At 34.0% G+C, this 14752-nt stretch overlaps 1 protein-coding gene across 19 annotated transcripts in view; it reads left to right on the forward strand.

The window, feature by feature from the left end:
* Nucleotides 1-14752, forward strand: part of pHCl-1 (pH-sensitive chloride channel 1) — a 212294-nt gene that overhangs the window by 136364 nt on the left and 61178 nt on the right. For all 19 annotated transcript variants that reach the window (XR_012467962.1, XM_074184953.1, XM_023164538.2 and 16 more), the window contains one exon: nt 10065-10129. Coding sequence is in view for 18 of the 19 variants with exons in the window: in XM_074184953.1 (XP_074041054.1) it covers nt 10065-10129 (65 nt within the window). In the remaining variant the exon portion in view is untranslated. The remainder of the gene's footprint in view (nt 1-10064; nt 10130-14752) is intronic.

Consider the following 14752-nt stretch of genomic DNA (forward strand, 5'->3'; position numbering starts at 1 on the left):
AAAGAAATATATTAGATTATTTAAGAGACCATTAAAATGATACCAAATTATTATTTATAATTTTTTTGTATTTCCGATTATCGTGGATAAGACTACTTATTAACAAATATCAGTAGATTTTTTTCTCTTATTGTGTTTATATGTATATTAATGTTATCATTGTTGTATATTAGGATGTATCCTATTAGAATAGAAGCATTTCTTTTCATCGAAAACAGCACAATATGACTCACAGTTTGTATGTGAAAATAAAAAAAATGGGACGCGTTTACTTTCATTTTCAAAATTCCATAATTCTTACGTCATTTCGTAAGAGTGGTATTCACCCTTATATTTCAAATGGGAAAGGGTACGTTGTGATGAATTACCTGTAAATCATTGAGTTTGCTTCAAAATGCCACTTTGTTGTTTATAATTCAAGAAAATATCAATCGACAATTCGATTTTATCTTCAGTAAAGAAGTTGATGTTGAAAATTCATTATTTATGTGCTTTTCCTCTGTGGATTTGATGATAATGTAGAGATTATTTTATTGTATTGTATTATACGGAGTGGGCCAAATTGGACCCTTTTACATGAAAACTCTTGTTTTCAAACTAGATAGACAAAAACTAATGGATGTGTCTGATGTTCAAATTATATGACAAACTCAATGGTGGAAACTGCATATCGATATCCATCATCGTTTCCGAGTTAGAGCATGTGCATTTTCGAAAAGTTGGTTTAACTTTTTTCCTGTCGAAAATTTCTTGCTTCTATGGAAACATTTCTGAAGAAATTCTTCACGTAGAATTCAATGATGTAAAAACTTACTTTTTCAAATGAGATATCAATAGTTATTCATGGAAAACAATTTTTTTATGAACACTCTACATACAATGTAGCATATTTGATATTTTGTTAGAGTCATCTTTGAAATACAGAGGATTTAGATTCATCCATGTAGACTTCGAAACACACACTTCGATCAAATAGACGATAAAATAGAATGCTGATAAATTTCGATTTAAACAGTAAATACACTCTTCAATTAGTAGTTCTTATTCAATTGTACACTCGCAATAAAGTATGAGAAATATGAAAAATGGGATATGATAGTCTGCTTTATACAAACAGGGGAAAAGGCAGAAGCAGCGAGCAATTTGATGATTGGAATATTTTGAAAGAACAAGTGACACATTCATTCCCCGTAATCATGGAATATTTCAGTAATAAACTACTCACTGTAAGTCTAAAGAAAACCATGTACATACTTTTCATAAGCTACGAATCAAATCTACCCAACTATGTGTTACCTTACCTTACCTTACCTTTTAACGTGTTACGAATCACACGTTAAAAGGTAAGACCTCGTTAATCCCTAGCTCGCACAAGTTTCGACTTCTGAGGGTTGTCGTTCGTAGGGGTGCGACAGCTGGTTAACGGAAAAACAGATTTTAAAACAGATTTTTTAAACAGATTCATCTATAGAAGTTCGAATATCAGATGATATAGTACAACTCAAATCAACCAACACATTTAAATATTTAGGTATTACGCTTGACAGTAACTTGAAGTGGAACAAACATATAAATAATCTGACAAAAAAACTGAGATATATGGTATATAAATTTAAATACCTAAAAAACATCCTTGACCACATCTGTTGTATGGTATTATCGCATGGGGAGGGGTCACTAATTATTACCTCAAGAACTTGGAGACACTCCACGAGTGGATTATTAAGATCATTTTGATTATACCCTATACTTACCCAAGCGACGATCTATAAACTGAAGCCGAACTGATGGACATACGACAAATTTTTGCTCTAACATTACTGGTATATCAACGAAAAAATCTCAAAGATGCTAAAACTGTTGACCACTTACATCATACACGTTATAGAATACATTTGACTGAATTACCAAAAATGACAAAAACTATTGGACAACGCAGCTGTATCTATCTTGCTTCTAGGTTATATAATGTTATACCCGCCCATATCAGAGATATAACTGTAATTTTGTATGATTTTAGTGTATACGTAGTGACATGTGTGTATACAGTGTCACCATTAAAGTGCACACCATATGGAAATCTTTTTTTCGAAAAGTTTCAATGGAGTTCATGCGGCGAAGTTGATGCGGCCAACTGCGACCCACTGACGTCCAGTGTGTGTCAAATTTAACTTTTTTTTGAAAAAAATTGAAAAGTGCATTTCTAGATCGAATTCAACAAAAAGTTACCTGAAAAAGTTCTATCTACGCCAATTTTATATCCATATGCCAAATTTTATGGATAAAGTTGAAGTTAAGGATGAAGTTAACGTTTTGCTTATTTTTGACAGATATCCCCTTTATACATAACAAACTCATCATGAAAAAAAAGTTTCCCACATGGTGCGTACTTTAATGGTGACACTGTATATGTGAATAATTGTATGAGTGTAAATATGTTAATTTCATGAGTGTGTTTAGGTATATCTACATAAATATGTGTGTTCAATTGATTATTGACTAACAGAAAAATACATTTTAGACGCAAAGGTAACAAATAATTTTGATACCCACGCACAGGCTGAGCCTTTGTGGGTTTTCTTTATTTATTTGCCTATCTGATGAATCCACTGATAATTGTGTTACAAAACCTCATATGTTTTTAAACACTGTCAATTTCATTGAAGGGTAAATAAATATTATTATTATTATTAATAATTTGATAGCCAACCAAGGACTCAACTGTCGGTCGGCCAAGTCGCCGGACCTAACGCCTATGGACTTTACCTCTGAGGAAGGTTGGAAGACTTTATTTTTAAGCAAGCTTTATTTTTAAGAAGCAAAGTTTTGCTTCTCTCTATGTTATTGAACTATTTGATTCGGCAAAAATCGTTCAGAAAAGGTTTCGCCTGTGTGTAGGAGCTGGTAGACATTTCGAGCACCTCCTCTGAACTGTGAAGAAATATATCTCACTGTTTGTTGAAAAGGCGATTTCAAGCTCTATTGAAATATGCAGGAATATACAGGGTGGCTTATAAAGAAAATAGTTTTCCATCAACAACTATTGATATGTTTGATTCGAAAAAATAAGTTTTTTGCACGTAAAAAAGTGCGTCGAAAATGGTTTCGTAGAAACAAGAAATTATGCTGATCCTTCGCCAAATAATACAGTTGGTGTGGTCACCAAAACCCCGGGATATTTATAGAACTGCTGATACTGTTACACGAATTTGAGAACGCTTGAGAAAGCTATTGTGAAGCGAAACACGTGTTGCGTTTTTTGTAAAACCCTTTAAAGTGAAAATCATATGATAAAGTGTATTGATTAGTTTGAAATAGTTTGTGTGCGTTTTCAGTCACACTCCCTTCAGAACAACTGAAACAAACATTCTAAATGAATCAGCTCTAACGATGATTCGATTAGTAAATCTATCGATGGCTGGTCAAATCAACAAACAACCACATAATCACTCAGTAATCAATGAACTGAACATTCATGAATATAAATTGAATTACATGGAAACAATATAACAAGTAAATATTTTATTCATTAGGGTCGATAAATCTGCTCCTGAACTCGACGAAAGTACCGTAAAAAGACCACCCAGTTCAATTTATTGATTCGAAATATAGCATACTACGATGTTGGATGACATATTTATTCATTTCGTTTATAAATCGTTTATTCACTCATTGTTTTTCTGCGAGCTAGCGACCAATTATTTTAAATATGTTCTGCCCCGCGCCTTCACCATTTAATGGTATTGAATATCATGTTTTGATACGATTCACAGTTTTTTATCCAATCAGTATCCCAAAGTTTTGAAGTTTGACTTTCGATATAATCATTATAATGGTTTCATGCATTCTCCACTGACGGCCGAATACAGTAAATCGAAAATCGTCACAAAGGATGATGCTGATCCTTCGCCAAATAATACAATTTGTGTGGTCACCAAAACTACTATTTATAAAACTGGTAATTCTGTGTGTGACATGAGTTTGAGAACGCGTGCAAGAAATATTCATTCTGAAGGATGAAAGTGTCAGTCAAAAACAAATACAGTCGAAATGAATATCGCAATGTTCACAGACACATAAAATTCAATGGTGATCGGAGCATAACATTTGTGCGTGATGCTTCGCAATAGAATTTCAGATTGTGTCGACCTTCACTTCTTTTTACTAAGAAATTGATCTCGGATAAAAGAACCGTACTGTTAATATTGTTATTTGGTAATTTATGCAGGAATTTTATACCAAGGATAACTCTCCTATTTTCCAAAGATGTCATATCAAATCGTGTCAACAAAATATTATGATCGATGCTTCTCGTGGGGTATTGACCATCAACTTTCAACATAAGTATTTTAGAAACTTCCTTTTCACGCTCTCAATTGATTTTTCTTGGTAGTCGTAAACTGACTTCCATAACACAGAGCCATACTCTAACTAAGATGTAGCATACGCGGAATATAGCAATTTTAAGGTGGCAATACTTTTGAAGTTTTTGCCATTTCTGTAAATGAATCCAAGTATCCTATTTGCATCAGCAGTCATATTCTTTATATGTGTTGTAAATGTTAATTTACACATATAACACATACAACAATACATAATGGTCTTAAGTTTTGTTTAATGCATATACTGATATAAAAAATCATGAGAAGCTTCACGAAGATCCTCCAAGGATATCAGAAAATATTGATTTAATGAAAGTTTTCTGATTCAGATTGATTTGGTAGTTACGTTAAACAAAATGTACATGACACGTTTCCTCACTTTTTGATATCCAAAATTATATAATAATAATAATATCGTCTTTATTATCTTCTAATACATTCAAATCAAATTAATCATGTACAGTTCATTTACTATAAGAAGACAAAAGGCGAAGTTCAATTTACATGATGACAAGTCATCATTCAATTGCTCTTCCACTTAACCTCAAAAATTTCGCCTAGTACGCAAAGGAATAAACCAAAAGAATTTTCAAATATCTTAAAATATTATGACTATTTATAGAAGATTTGTAATAGGTAGGTAGCTATTGGGTCATTGATAGTTTGGAGATAATAAAAATCGTTCGAAATTGATATGAAAATGATTGAAGTCATCTCGTTTCATGGGCTCAGAACTGTCATTATAAATTACACAGATCTGGTAGCTGAAACTCCTTCTGAAGAACTTTGTGCGGAAGGATGGCGGAGTTAGTCGGTCTTTATACCTTACATCAATATTATGCACATCAGTTCTAAAAGTAATTTTCTGGTATAAGTAAGACGGCACTTTACTATTAATTATTTTGTGAAACAAAGTTGCAGCATGTAACACTCTCCAGTTGTTCATATTTAACCAGCCGGTATCCTTCAGTTTATGTGATATTCTTTCTCTTCTTCTAATACCAAACAATAACCGTAGGCAGGAATTCTGAACTTTTCGTATCTTTTTCTTGAATTGGTTGGTTGAACATAAACCATACAAAACATCAGCATAATTGAAAATAGATAAAACTAATGATTCGCACAAATTCGCCTTCACCTTCATGGGTAGGAAATTTTGGTGTCCATATATAATTTTGAGCGAATAATATGCATGCCTAATAAACTGATTAACTTGGCTTTCGAATTTCAAGTCCTTATCTAAAATGATGCCCAGGCTTTTGGCTTCTGGAACAACCCCAAGTACATGATCATTTACTACTACTTTCACAAATTTGCAAATATCATTTCTAGTACCTTTTGGTCCGGAAACAATTACATTGGATTTACTACAATTTATATTCAAGAAGTGATCAGAAGCATTTTTCACAAATAATTTTGAGTCACTATTGATTTGAGTACACGCATTATCTATCATTTCAGGTGAGAAGCTATAATACAACTGGGTATCGTCTGCATACAAATGTATATTACAAAATTTTGAACATTTTGCAAGTTGAGATGTGTATATAGCAAACAAAAGGGGTCCCAAATTAGAGCCCTGTGCCACTCTACATATCAACTTCAAATATTGTGAGCTGCTTCCTTCTATGGTAACCTTTTGTTGACGGTTGGTGAGATACGATCTGATTAGTGATATAGCATTTTTAGAGAGTCCTATATAGCCAAGAATTAATAACATTAAATCGAAGTTAATAGTATCGAACGCTCTACTAAAATCAAGAAGTACCAATACTGTATTATTTTTTTCGTCACGTGCTCTTATATGTCCACTATATGCAACAAAGCAGTTGTACAACTATATCCTTCACGAAATCCGGATTGAGTTATTGGAAGTATAGAGAAATTGGCAATGTGTTCTTTCATTATCGATAAACGATTGACTTCGATACTAAATTTCAATAGTTTCTCACTAACTTATGATGCCAACTGGAATTTACCCTTCCTAGGTCCGTATGAAGTTCAGCAGGTAATATTTGTGCAGTATCAGTCAGTAGAAAATTATTGAAAGCAGAAATGGTAATAAAAACAATTTTTTTATACTAAAATTTCATTCGTAGTTTATATTAATCGACTGAATCTTTCTGCACTTACCTTTTACAATGAAAAAAGTACACCTATCTATCAAAGTTAACAATCCTGAAGCAGGATTCAAAAAACAATGAACATATAAAGTACTTATTTATGGAAATCTCTTCCATATTTCGTGCTCCGTTGAAGGAATTCATCCGAGTTGTTGATTTTATTGTTACAGTTGAAATATATCATGCAACTGTACTCAATTATTTTATAATATGTTCGCTCCACAAATCACAAGTTGAAATGAGGACAAACAGGGGTCACTCAGTCTGAAGGTCGATTGATTTTTTTTGTATAGGCTAGAAACATGGTATTTTCTAATATGTGTGATTGATGACTTGTTTATTTTGTGGTAATTCATGATAACTTTAATGAAATGAATAAAAACACTTTTGTCTGATTACCACTAGTTATTTTATTTATATGACCGGTTTCGGGTTTAACCCCATTATCATGTATAAAACTGAAATGTGATTGAAAACTCGGTTATTTTGGGAGTTTTCAAGTAAGATAGAAGGACAGGTGATTGAACAAAAAGTAGTTGAATGAACCAGGGTGGTCAAAGATGATGTGGGCAGTGGAAGGGCAAGTTTATTATCGCTACGCGTAGACCTTTCTGTATGGCTTTCAAACTTTTTGTTATGTTTGTGAAGTAATCAGACAGTCTCTAGAATGAATATTTGAAATATTGTTGATATTTTGTTTCTGCAGGAAAGTGGCCTACACGAGTCACACATCTTCAATTTGAATATTATTCTCAAAGCTCTTTTCTGGATAACGAATATACTCTGCATCAGAATCTGGCTGCCTGAGCTCCAGAATGGAATTCCATACCGGAGATGACTCTCCATAAGTGAATAGTAATCATTTTTTATTGCTGCTGAAAATCCGAGTTCACGAAATATGACATTCATGGCAAAACAACCAGAAAATGATTTCTTTTTCAAAGCAGTAATTTGCGTACAAATTTCAAATTACTGCCAATGAATATACCAAGAAATTCAGTTACAGGCTAACTGTCAATCATGTGTTCACCTAGTATTACTTGTTCTAAGTACCACTTGAATGTCATTAGATTATTTTTAGAAACGTTCAACGATAGCATATTCGATTCCAACCATTTTTCAGTTTTTCTAAATCTTAGTTAAAGTATTTGGATCTTTATTACACCAAAATACCGTAGTATCATCCGCATACAAAGTTAATGCTCCAGATATATCAAGTTTTGTCATCGTTAATATACAGGGTGTAACATAAGTACGTTGAAATATCCAAATGACGTATTTCTGGGAGAATTTTAAGAAAAAAATTCTATATGACCTTGTGTCCCAAAATGCTTCGTTTCGGAGATACGGGGTGTACCCAGGATTTTTTTGACGTGGAAAAATCATGATTTCGTATCAGTTCTCATGTAAAATCTAGAGGGCGCTGCGTACGCTGTCATTATTTATTTAATATTGCCCTAACTTTTTTGACAGTCAACTTTTGGTACTTTTCATGAAAAAACCTAATTACCACACCTTTTCCAAGTATCGGTGATCGTTTTCGAAATATTTACAATTTTCTATATCGATTCATATTATTTAGCTCCTAGGGCGCCAAGTGAAGTTGCTGAGAACGTTACAAAAACTAAGTATGTGGTGGATCTCGTCAAAATAAACAACTTTTTTCTATAAAATGGTCAACGAAGAATGATTCGTTTTCGAAATACAGATTGTTGAAATTTTTCAAAACATGAGCAAGACCTCCATCGTGCATAAACCAAGAGTGATTTCGGAGACCAATGGGAACATCTACAATAAGTTGGGGAAGCTCGTGTTACAAAAAATGTAGGTGAGCATCTCCATTCAAACGTAAGGGGAGAAAATAAAGACCAATTAAATAATCCCCAACTATGTCTACCCATACATTAAAAGATAATCTGTCTTGGAAATGAGTTTGCGTTGTTGCATGCGGGTTATCTTTCGCCCAGATGTGGTTGTTATGGAAGTTCATGATACCATTTCTTGAAAAATTAGCGTCATCTGTGAAGAGGATTTTCGATAAAATTCGCGGATGTTGTTCGATTTTTCTTTGAAAAATCCACGCACGCTGAATATGATAAGGATAAAATTGCTGTTCCTTCAAAATTCTGTAAACTGTCATGTGACTCACATTCAAAATTTGATTAATTATTCTTGTACTTGTCTCTGGATGTTCACTAATTTCTTCGGGAACCGCCTCCTCCAATTCTACAGTTCTTGTAGTCTATGGCCGTCCTACTGCAGAATTTGTTTCAAAGCTTTCAGATTCGGAAAGTCGCCGGAAAAGATTCGCAAATGTCGCTGCTCTGAACTGTGAATTTGTCAATCAATAGTTGAAAATGTGACAGCGAACTTCTATTTTCATAAACAAACATTCATAGCCTACTCGATTCAATCAACTTAATTTGCAAGCGGAGAGTGACAAAAATTATTGAAATCAAATTTGGCTATAAAGTAATATGCATCGATATAGAAAATTGTAAATATCTCGAAAATGATCACCTCCAGCGTTGTTGAGGAAGTGTATCTTTTTTACTAGGAAAAGGTGTAGAAATTAGTTTTTTTCATGAAAAGTACCAAAAGTTCACTCTCAACAAAGTTAGGGCAATTTGAAATACATAATGACAGCGTACCCAACGCCCTCTAGATGTTACATGAAAATCAATACGAAATTATGATTTCCTACGTCAAAAAAACCCCGGGTACCAAATTTCGTGCAAATAACTTATTTTTTGCAAGAGTTATTTTCAAAAAGCGAACAAAAAAAATCAATTTCAACACCCCATATCTCCGAAACGAAGCATTTTCCGACACAAGTTCATATAGACTTTTTTTCTTAAAATTGTCTCAGGAATACGTCACTTGAATATTTTAACGTACTTATGTTACACCCTGTATAGCAAGAATGAATTTGGGCCTAGGACTGACCCCTGGGGAACTACGTGTACAATTTTTCCACTCAGAAGTGTTGTTGCTGAATGTTTTTTTTGAATGAATGTAAAATATACTATTCTGTATTTCAATGAAGTTTTTTTGTTCACTCAAAGTGAAATGTAGATATAGAACACATACAGCAAATCAATGATAGATGAAATGAAATAAACAAACTGTAGAATTGCACCCCATGGAAATATTGGAAAAATACTGCAAATTTTAATAATTCTCGCATTTTCAATACAAAATACCTAATTAGAATTTTCCTGACTATCGTCTACCAGCCAAAACTGCCAACGTTATTAGGAAAAATATAATACTATGTATTTATATCATGAGAGAGGTATCAAATAAATTTCCTGTGTTTCAGGGATATAATTAAACTTCAATCTAGAGTCTCTCAGTTCCAAACGTTTCGAAATTATAAATTCTGTTTGTGTCTTGCGTATTCCTTTGATATTCCATCTGCTGGAGGGCTGATGAAAATGACGCATGATGAGTTATGTCCCGTGAGACAGAGAGAATAGAATTTTTCACTGCCTGTCCCACAGAAACATTCAACTTGAGAAAGAGGAAAATATTTTTCATTGGATAATAATTGTTACAGATTCCCTACTTGTGAATGTCAGCGTATTGCTGCTCAGTTTGGCCTCTCCGGATGAGTCCAGTTTGGTGAGTATTCTCTATACATTTCCTACACTAACTATGATTTAGTAAATAATTGGGATGGTTTTCCTACTCACTTGACTTATGGCTGACGAGCGGCTTGGCATGGGTGCAATTTGAAGTCGAAATTTCGCTGTGAAAGATAGTTCGAGTCCACGTATCAACATTAACAAATTAAGTAACTCTTAGTTGTCAGTGTCAAGGTTTTATCATTACTGCGGTTTCACAGACACCTCTCAGAGCCAATTCAGTTGTAATTGAGCTATGAAAGGAATTTGTTTACTCGAAAGCAACTTTGTGTGGTTGCTTCGTTTATTATTTCCGTCCTTTCCCGAGTAGAGAAGATTGGATCCTCCGGGAGAGGGAAATATTAAGACCAGATAGTTGTTGGTTCAGAGATGGATCAACAATACCTTCAGTTTTTGGTGCAGGTGTTTTTAGTCGCCCTACAAGGCCAAGCTGGCGAAACTGCTTTTCTATTTTGCTTATTGTTTCTTGAGATATGGGCGGTAAATTAGGAAATTTCTCATGGAATAGGCGAGCTACTTCCTATTGTGTTTTATCTCCGTAACCAATCATTTGTGAAACTGTTATTTTATGCATTTCCGTTAATCCAACCATTTGTCAGACTTGAAGTTAACGAACTGTAAACTTAAATTAAAATACTGACAACTGATATTGTAACATATAAAACAAATTGACAAGGCCTTTTAAACTAACGTTGTCACGGAAATTATTTAGTGTTTTAAAGGATACCATCTAAAAAAACATTGCTATGGTTTTTGCTCACTTTCTTATTCACAACACAACAAAGTTTTTGTTTCGGGGTTGAAATTAGATGATTTTAATGTATTTCCACGTGTTAAAACCGAAAGTGACCATAAAAATTATATATTAGCTCTTGTTTTCAAGATATAGTATCATTATATTATATATATGTATATTGAGTTTTCAACAAATGAAATATTTCATCACCAACAGTTGGTACACATGTTTATTTACATAACACCCCTCTCATCAGCTGTTCTTAAGTAGTAAACATAACCTATGTGAGTTTGTCAATTGTACGCACGTGGTTGCTATTGAAATTATCGTGTGAAGTTGATTTTTTAATTAATTTAAGTGCTGATCTGAAATGTCTCGAAAGTGTGTGAATTCTGTCGATAGCTTTTGCTATATATGTGGTGAAATAACATTTAAGGCTCAGAAACGTAAAATGACACCTATCGTTAAGACAGCCTATGAACATTATTTTGGTGTGAAAGTTGGGGACCAAGATAAATCATGGGCTCCTCATATATGTTGTAATTCTTGTTCCGTCATATTGCGAGAGTGGCTGAAAAATTAAAACCGGGCAATGGCTTTTGCAGTACCTATGGTTTGGCGTGAACCTACCAATCATACAGACGACTGTTATTTCTGCTTAACTCCTCCCATTAAGCAAGGTTTATCTATGAAGAAAAGAGGAACGGTTAAATACCCTAATCTCCCATCTGCTCTTCGGCCTGTACCACACTCAGACAATTTGCCAGTCCCTTCTCCACCCCAAAACTATGAAATTTTAGAGGAAGGTGATGAAGACTGTTTAGAAGGAGCAACCCATCCTTCTACATCCTATGACCCTGATTTTGAGGTAAGCGATAGGTCTAGTGATCCGCACAGAATTAGTCAAGCAAAGTTGAGTGACCTTATAAGAGATCTTCGCTTGTCTAAGGAAAAGGCTGAGCTGTTAGGGTCAAGACTACAACAGTGGAATCTTCTAAAACATGATGTGAAAATATCTCAGTACAGACAGCGTCAAAAAGATTTGCTTCCTTTTTTTGAGAAAAAAGAAAACCTCGTAGTTTGTTCTGATGTTAATGGTTTGATGGACTGCTTGAATTTGGATCACACTCCATCTGAATGGAGACTGTTTATAGACTCTTCAAAACTTAGCTTAAAAGCTGTACTTCTGCATAATGGAAATCAGCTACCCTCTATTCCTATAGGTCATGCAGTTCACATGAAGGAAACGTATATAAATATGAAAACACTTCTCCAATCAATCAAATATGAACAACACAAGTGGCACATCTGTGGTGATCTGAAAGTCATTGCTATACTCCTAGGAATGCAATTAGGGTTCACCAAGTACTGTTGTTTTTTGTGTCTGTGGGACAGTCGGGATAGAAAATCTCACTATAAAAAAATGAACTGGCCTACACGAGACCTAAACCCTAATGAGAAAGATGTAGTTTACGAGCCTCTTGTAGATCCTAAGGATGTTCTCCTTCCCCCATTACATATTAAGTTGGGACTAATGAAAAGCTTTGGCCATGGACCAGAAAGGACAAGATTTTAAGTACTTGAGAGCAAAGTTTCCCAGGTTGAGTGATGCTAAAGTCAAGGAAGGCATCTTTATTGGGCCTCAAATCCGTGAAATCGTAAATGATCCTGCTTTTGACATGATTTTAACAGGAAATGAAAAAAGAGCCTGGGAAGCCTTTGAGGGGGTTGTTCATGGGTTTTTGGGTAACAAAAGAGATGATAACTTCACAGCATTGGTTGAAGAGCTTCTTCAAGCTTACCACCAACTTGGATGCAACAAGTCCTTAAAAATTCATTTTCTTCACTCTCATCTTAATTTCTTTCCACAAAACTGTGGAGCTGTGAGTGACGAACATGGAGAAAGATTCCATCAAGACATTGCCTTAATGGAACAGAGATATCAGGGCCGTTGGAATGAAGCAATGCTTGCAAACTGCTGCTGGTCTGTGTGTAGGGATGCTCCAGAAGTGTTTTATAAAAGACAAGCTAAACGTCAGCGATCTTACAATGAATCGGATGGACTTAATTGAAATTTGGTGGTACAAACTTCTTTTATTTGTCAAAACACTAAGAATAATGTTTTTTTTATTAATTTTGTACTTAAAATATTCTAAAAGAAACATAACAATATTGTTTTATGTACTTTCACTTTTCACGTATAGTATAACTACTCTTCAAGATTAAGTACTGTGTATCTCAAAAACCAGAGCTAATAAAAGTTTTTCATTGTTATTTTCGTTTTTATCACCCCAAAATTAGTAGAAATTGACTAATTTAGTGTAGGAAACATTCAAAAAATATTTTTTTGTTGTGTTGTGTATCAATACCTCAACATGAAATGAGTTTTGAGTATATTGCAATACTTTCTGAGAGTATTTTATCGAATTTTGATAACCACATGGTTTTAGTTTATTTTTTTATTTTAATTGTTGCAATAAACTTGAAAGCAATAACATTTTTGAATAGAGAATGAAGAAACTTTCCAACCGATATATCACAAGCCTATACTTCCCATTCGGAAAATTGGGGGTTGTACGTGTCATTCGACGAGGGTTGAAGGTAGGGGTAGTATTTTTCCGTTGGAGTATGTCAAATCATAATTTAAGTTTGATGTGTTTTGAGATTTTGTTAAAATAGTTTATGATGTTTCACATGTATGAGTGGCAATTATGTTTTTGTCAACAATGTCAAGTTGTTAGCAGAATACAAAATTTCCCACTAACAGCCTGACAATGGGGCTAACATGAACTAAAATGTGAATAAGTGGGTCATTTATTTTCGGCTTCTCACACACCCTTTCTGATTCGCGCAATCAGAGAAACGCTGGCGTTAATGATAATGCAATTTTTCATCTGCAAGCTGAGTCAGACGCCAATCCAGAAAATTGATTGCGCCAAATTCTCGCCTCGTAACATGTTTCAGTTCATTATTTCGAAGAGTTGTGGAAAGAACAAAAAATATACGCTCACGCTCATTGAACGGAATCCCAATGAACCGAATGAAATTTTACAGGGATACTTCCTACTATAGTGTATGCCATTAGAAATGTATGCCAGAATAAAAACTTTAGGCAAAGATGCGCGAACGAGCAAAAAACTATTTCATAATATATCGAGTGGAACGGAAACAAAATTATTAAATACTCTGGCGAAAAGTAACGATAAATGGAGGAAATGAAAAATAAAAATGAAGAACTTATCAGTAATCCAGTAGAAATGGTCGAAATATTCAACAACAATTTCCTAAGTAATCGTATATCCATCTTCTTTCTTTCAACTCCTGACAGTGGAGGAATAATTTTCATTGATGACATGAAAAATAAAGGAGCCACGATATTATTTTCCTGACTGTACCAGGAGATATTGATTATTATTGACATCATTTCAGCAATGAGCATACAACAGAAGTTATCCAACTTATAGACAACTAAAAGTCAAAATCAAAAAACGTGATAAGCAAAAAAAATGCGGTGTACCTCAAGGTACGGTGACAGGGCCGCTGTGTTATATAAATAACATAATATATGGATAGCATCTTTCTTTAGAGAAAATATGAATGGATTCCCATTTCTGTGAATGACACTGTGATAGTTTGCAGAGCTGAAGATCTATATGATCTGGAAGTCGAAGCAGAAGATGACTTGAAAATATGATTTGATAATAGACTCCTCACGGTCATTATTGAAAAAAATCTACTACTCAAAATTAAGTTGTCGAAAACTTCTTTTCCCTACTAGGATTCGATCATGTCGCAAGATTCAAAAACCTCTGGGAAAATGAAATATATATCTAGATCCACACTTGAGATAGAAAAATAATGTAT

Source organism: Leptinotarsa decemlineata, unplaced genomic scaffold, assembly GCF_025532065.1.
Source record: "Leptinotarsa decemlineata unplaced genomic scaffold, Ldec_3_MD MMD2_tig00026361_RagTag_RagTag, whole genome shotgun sequence".
Lineage (NCBI taxonomy): Eukaryota > Metazoa > Arthropoda > Insecta > Coleoptera > Chrysomelidae > Leptinotarsa > Leptinotarsa decemlineata.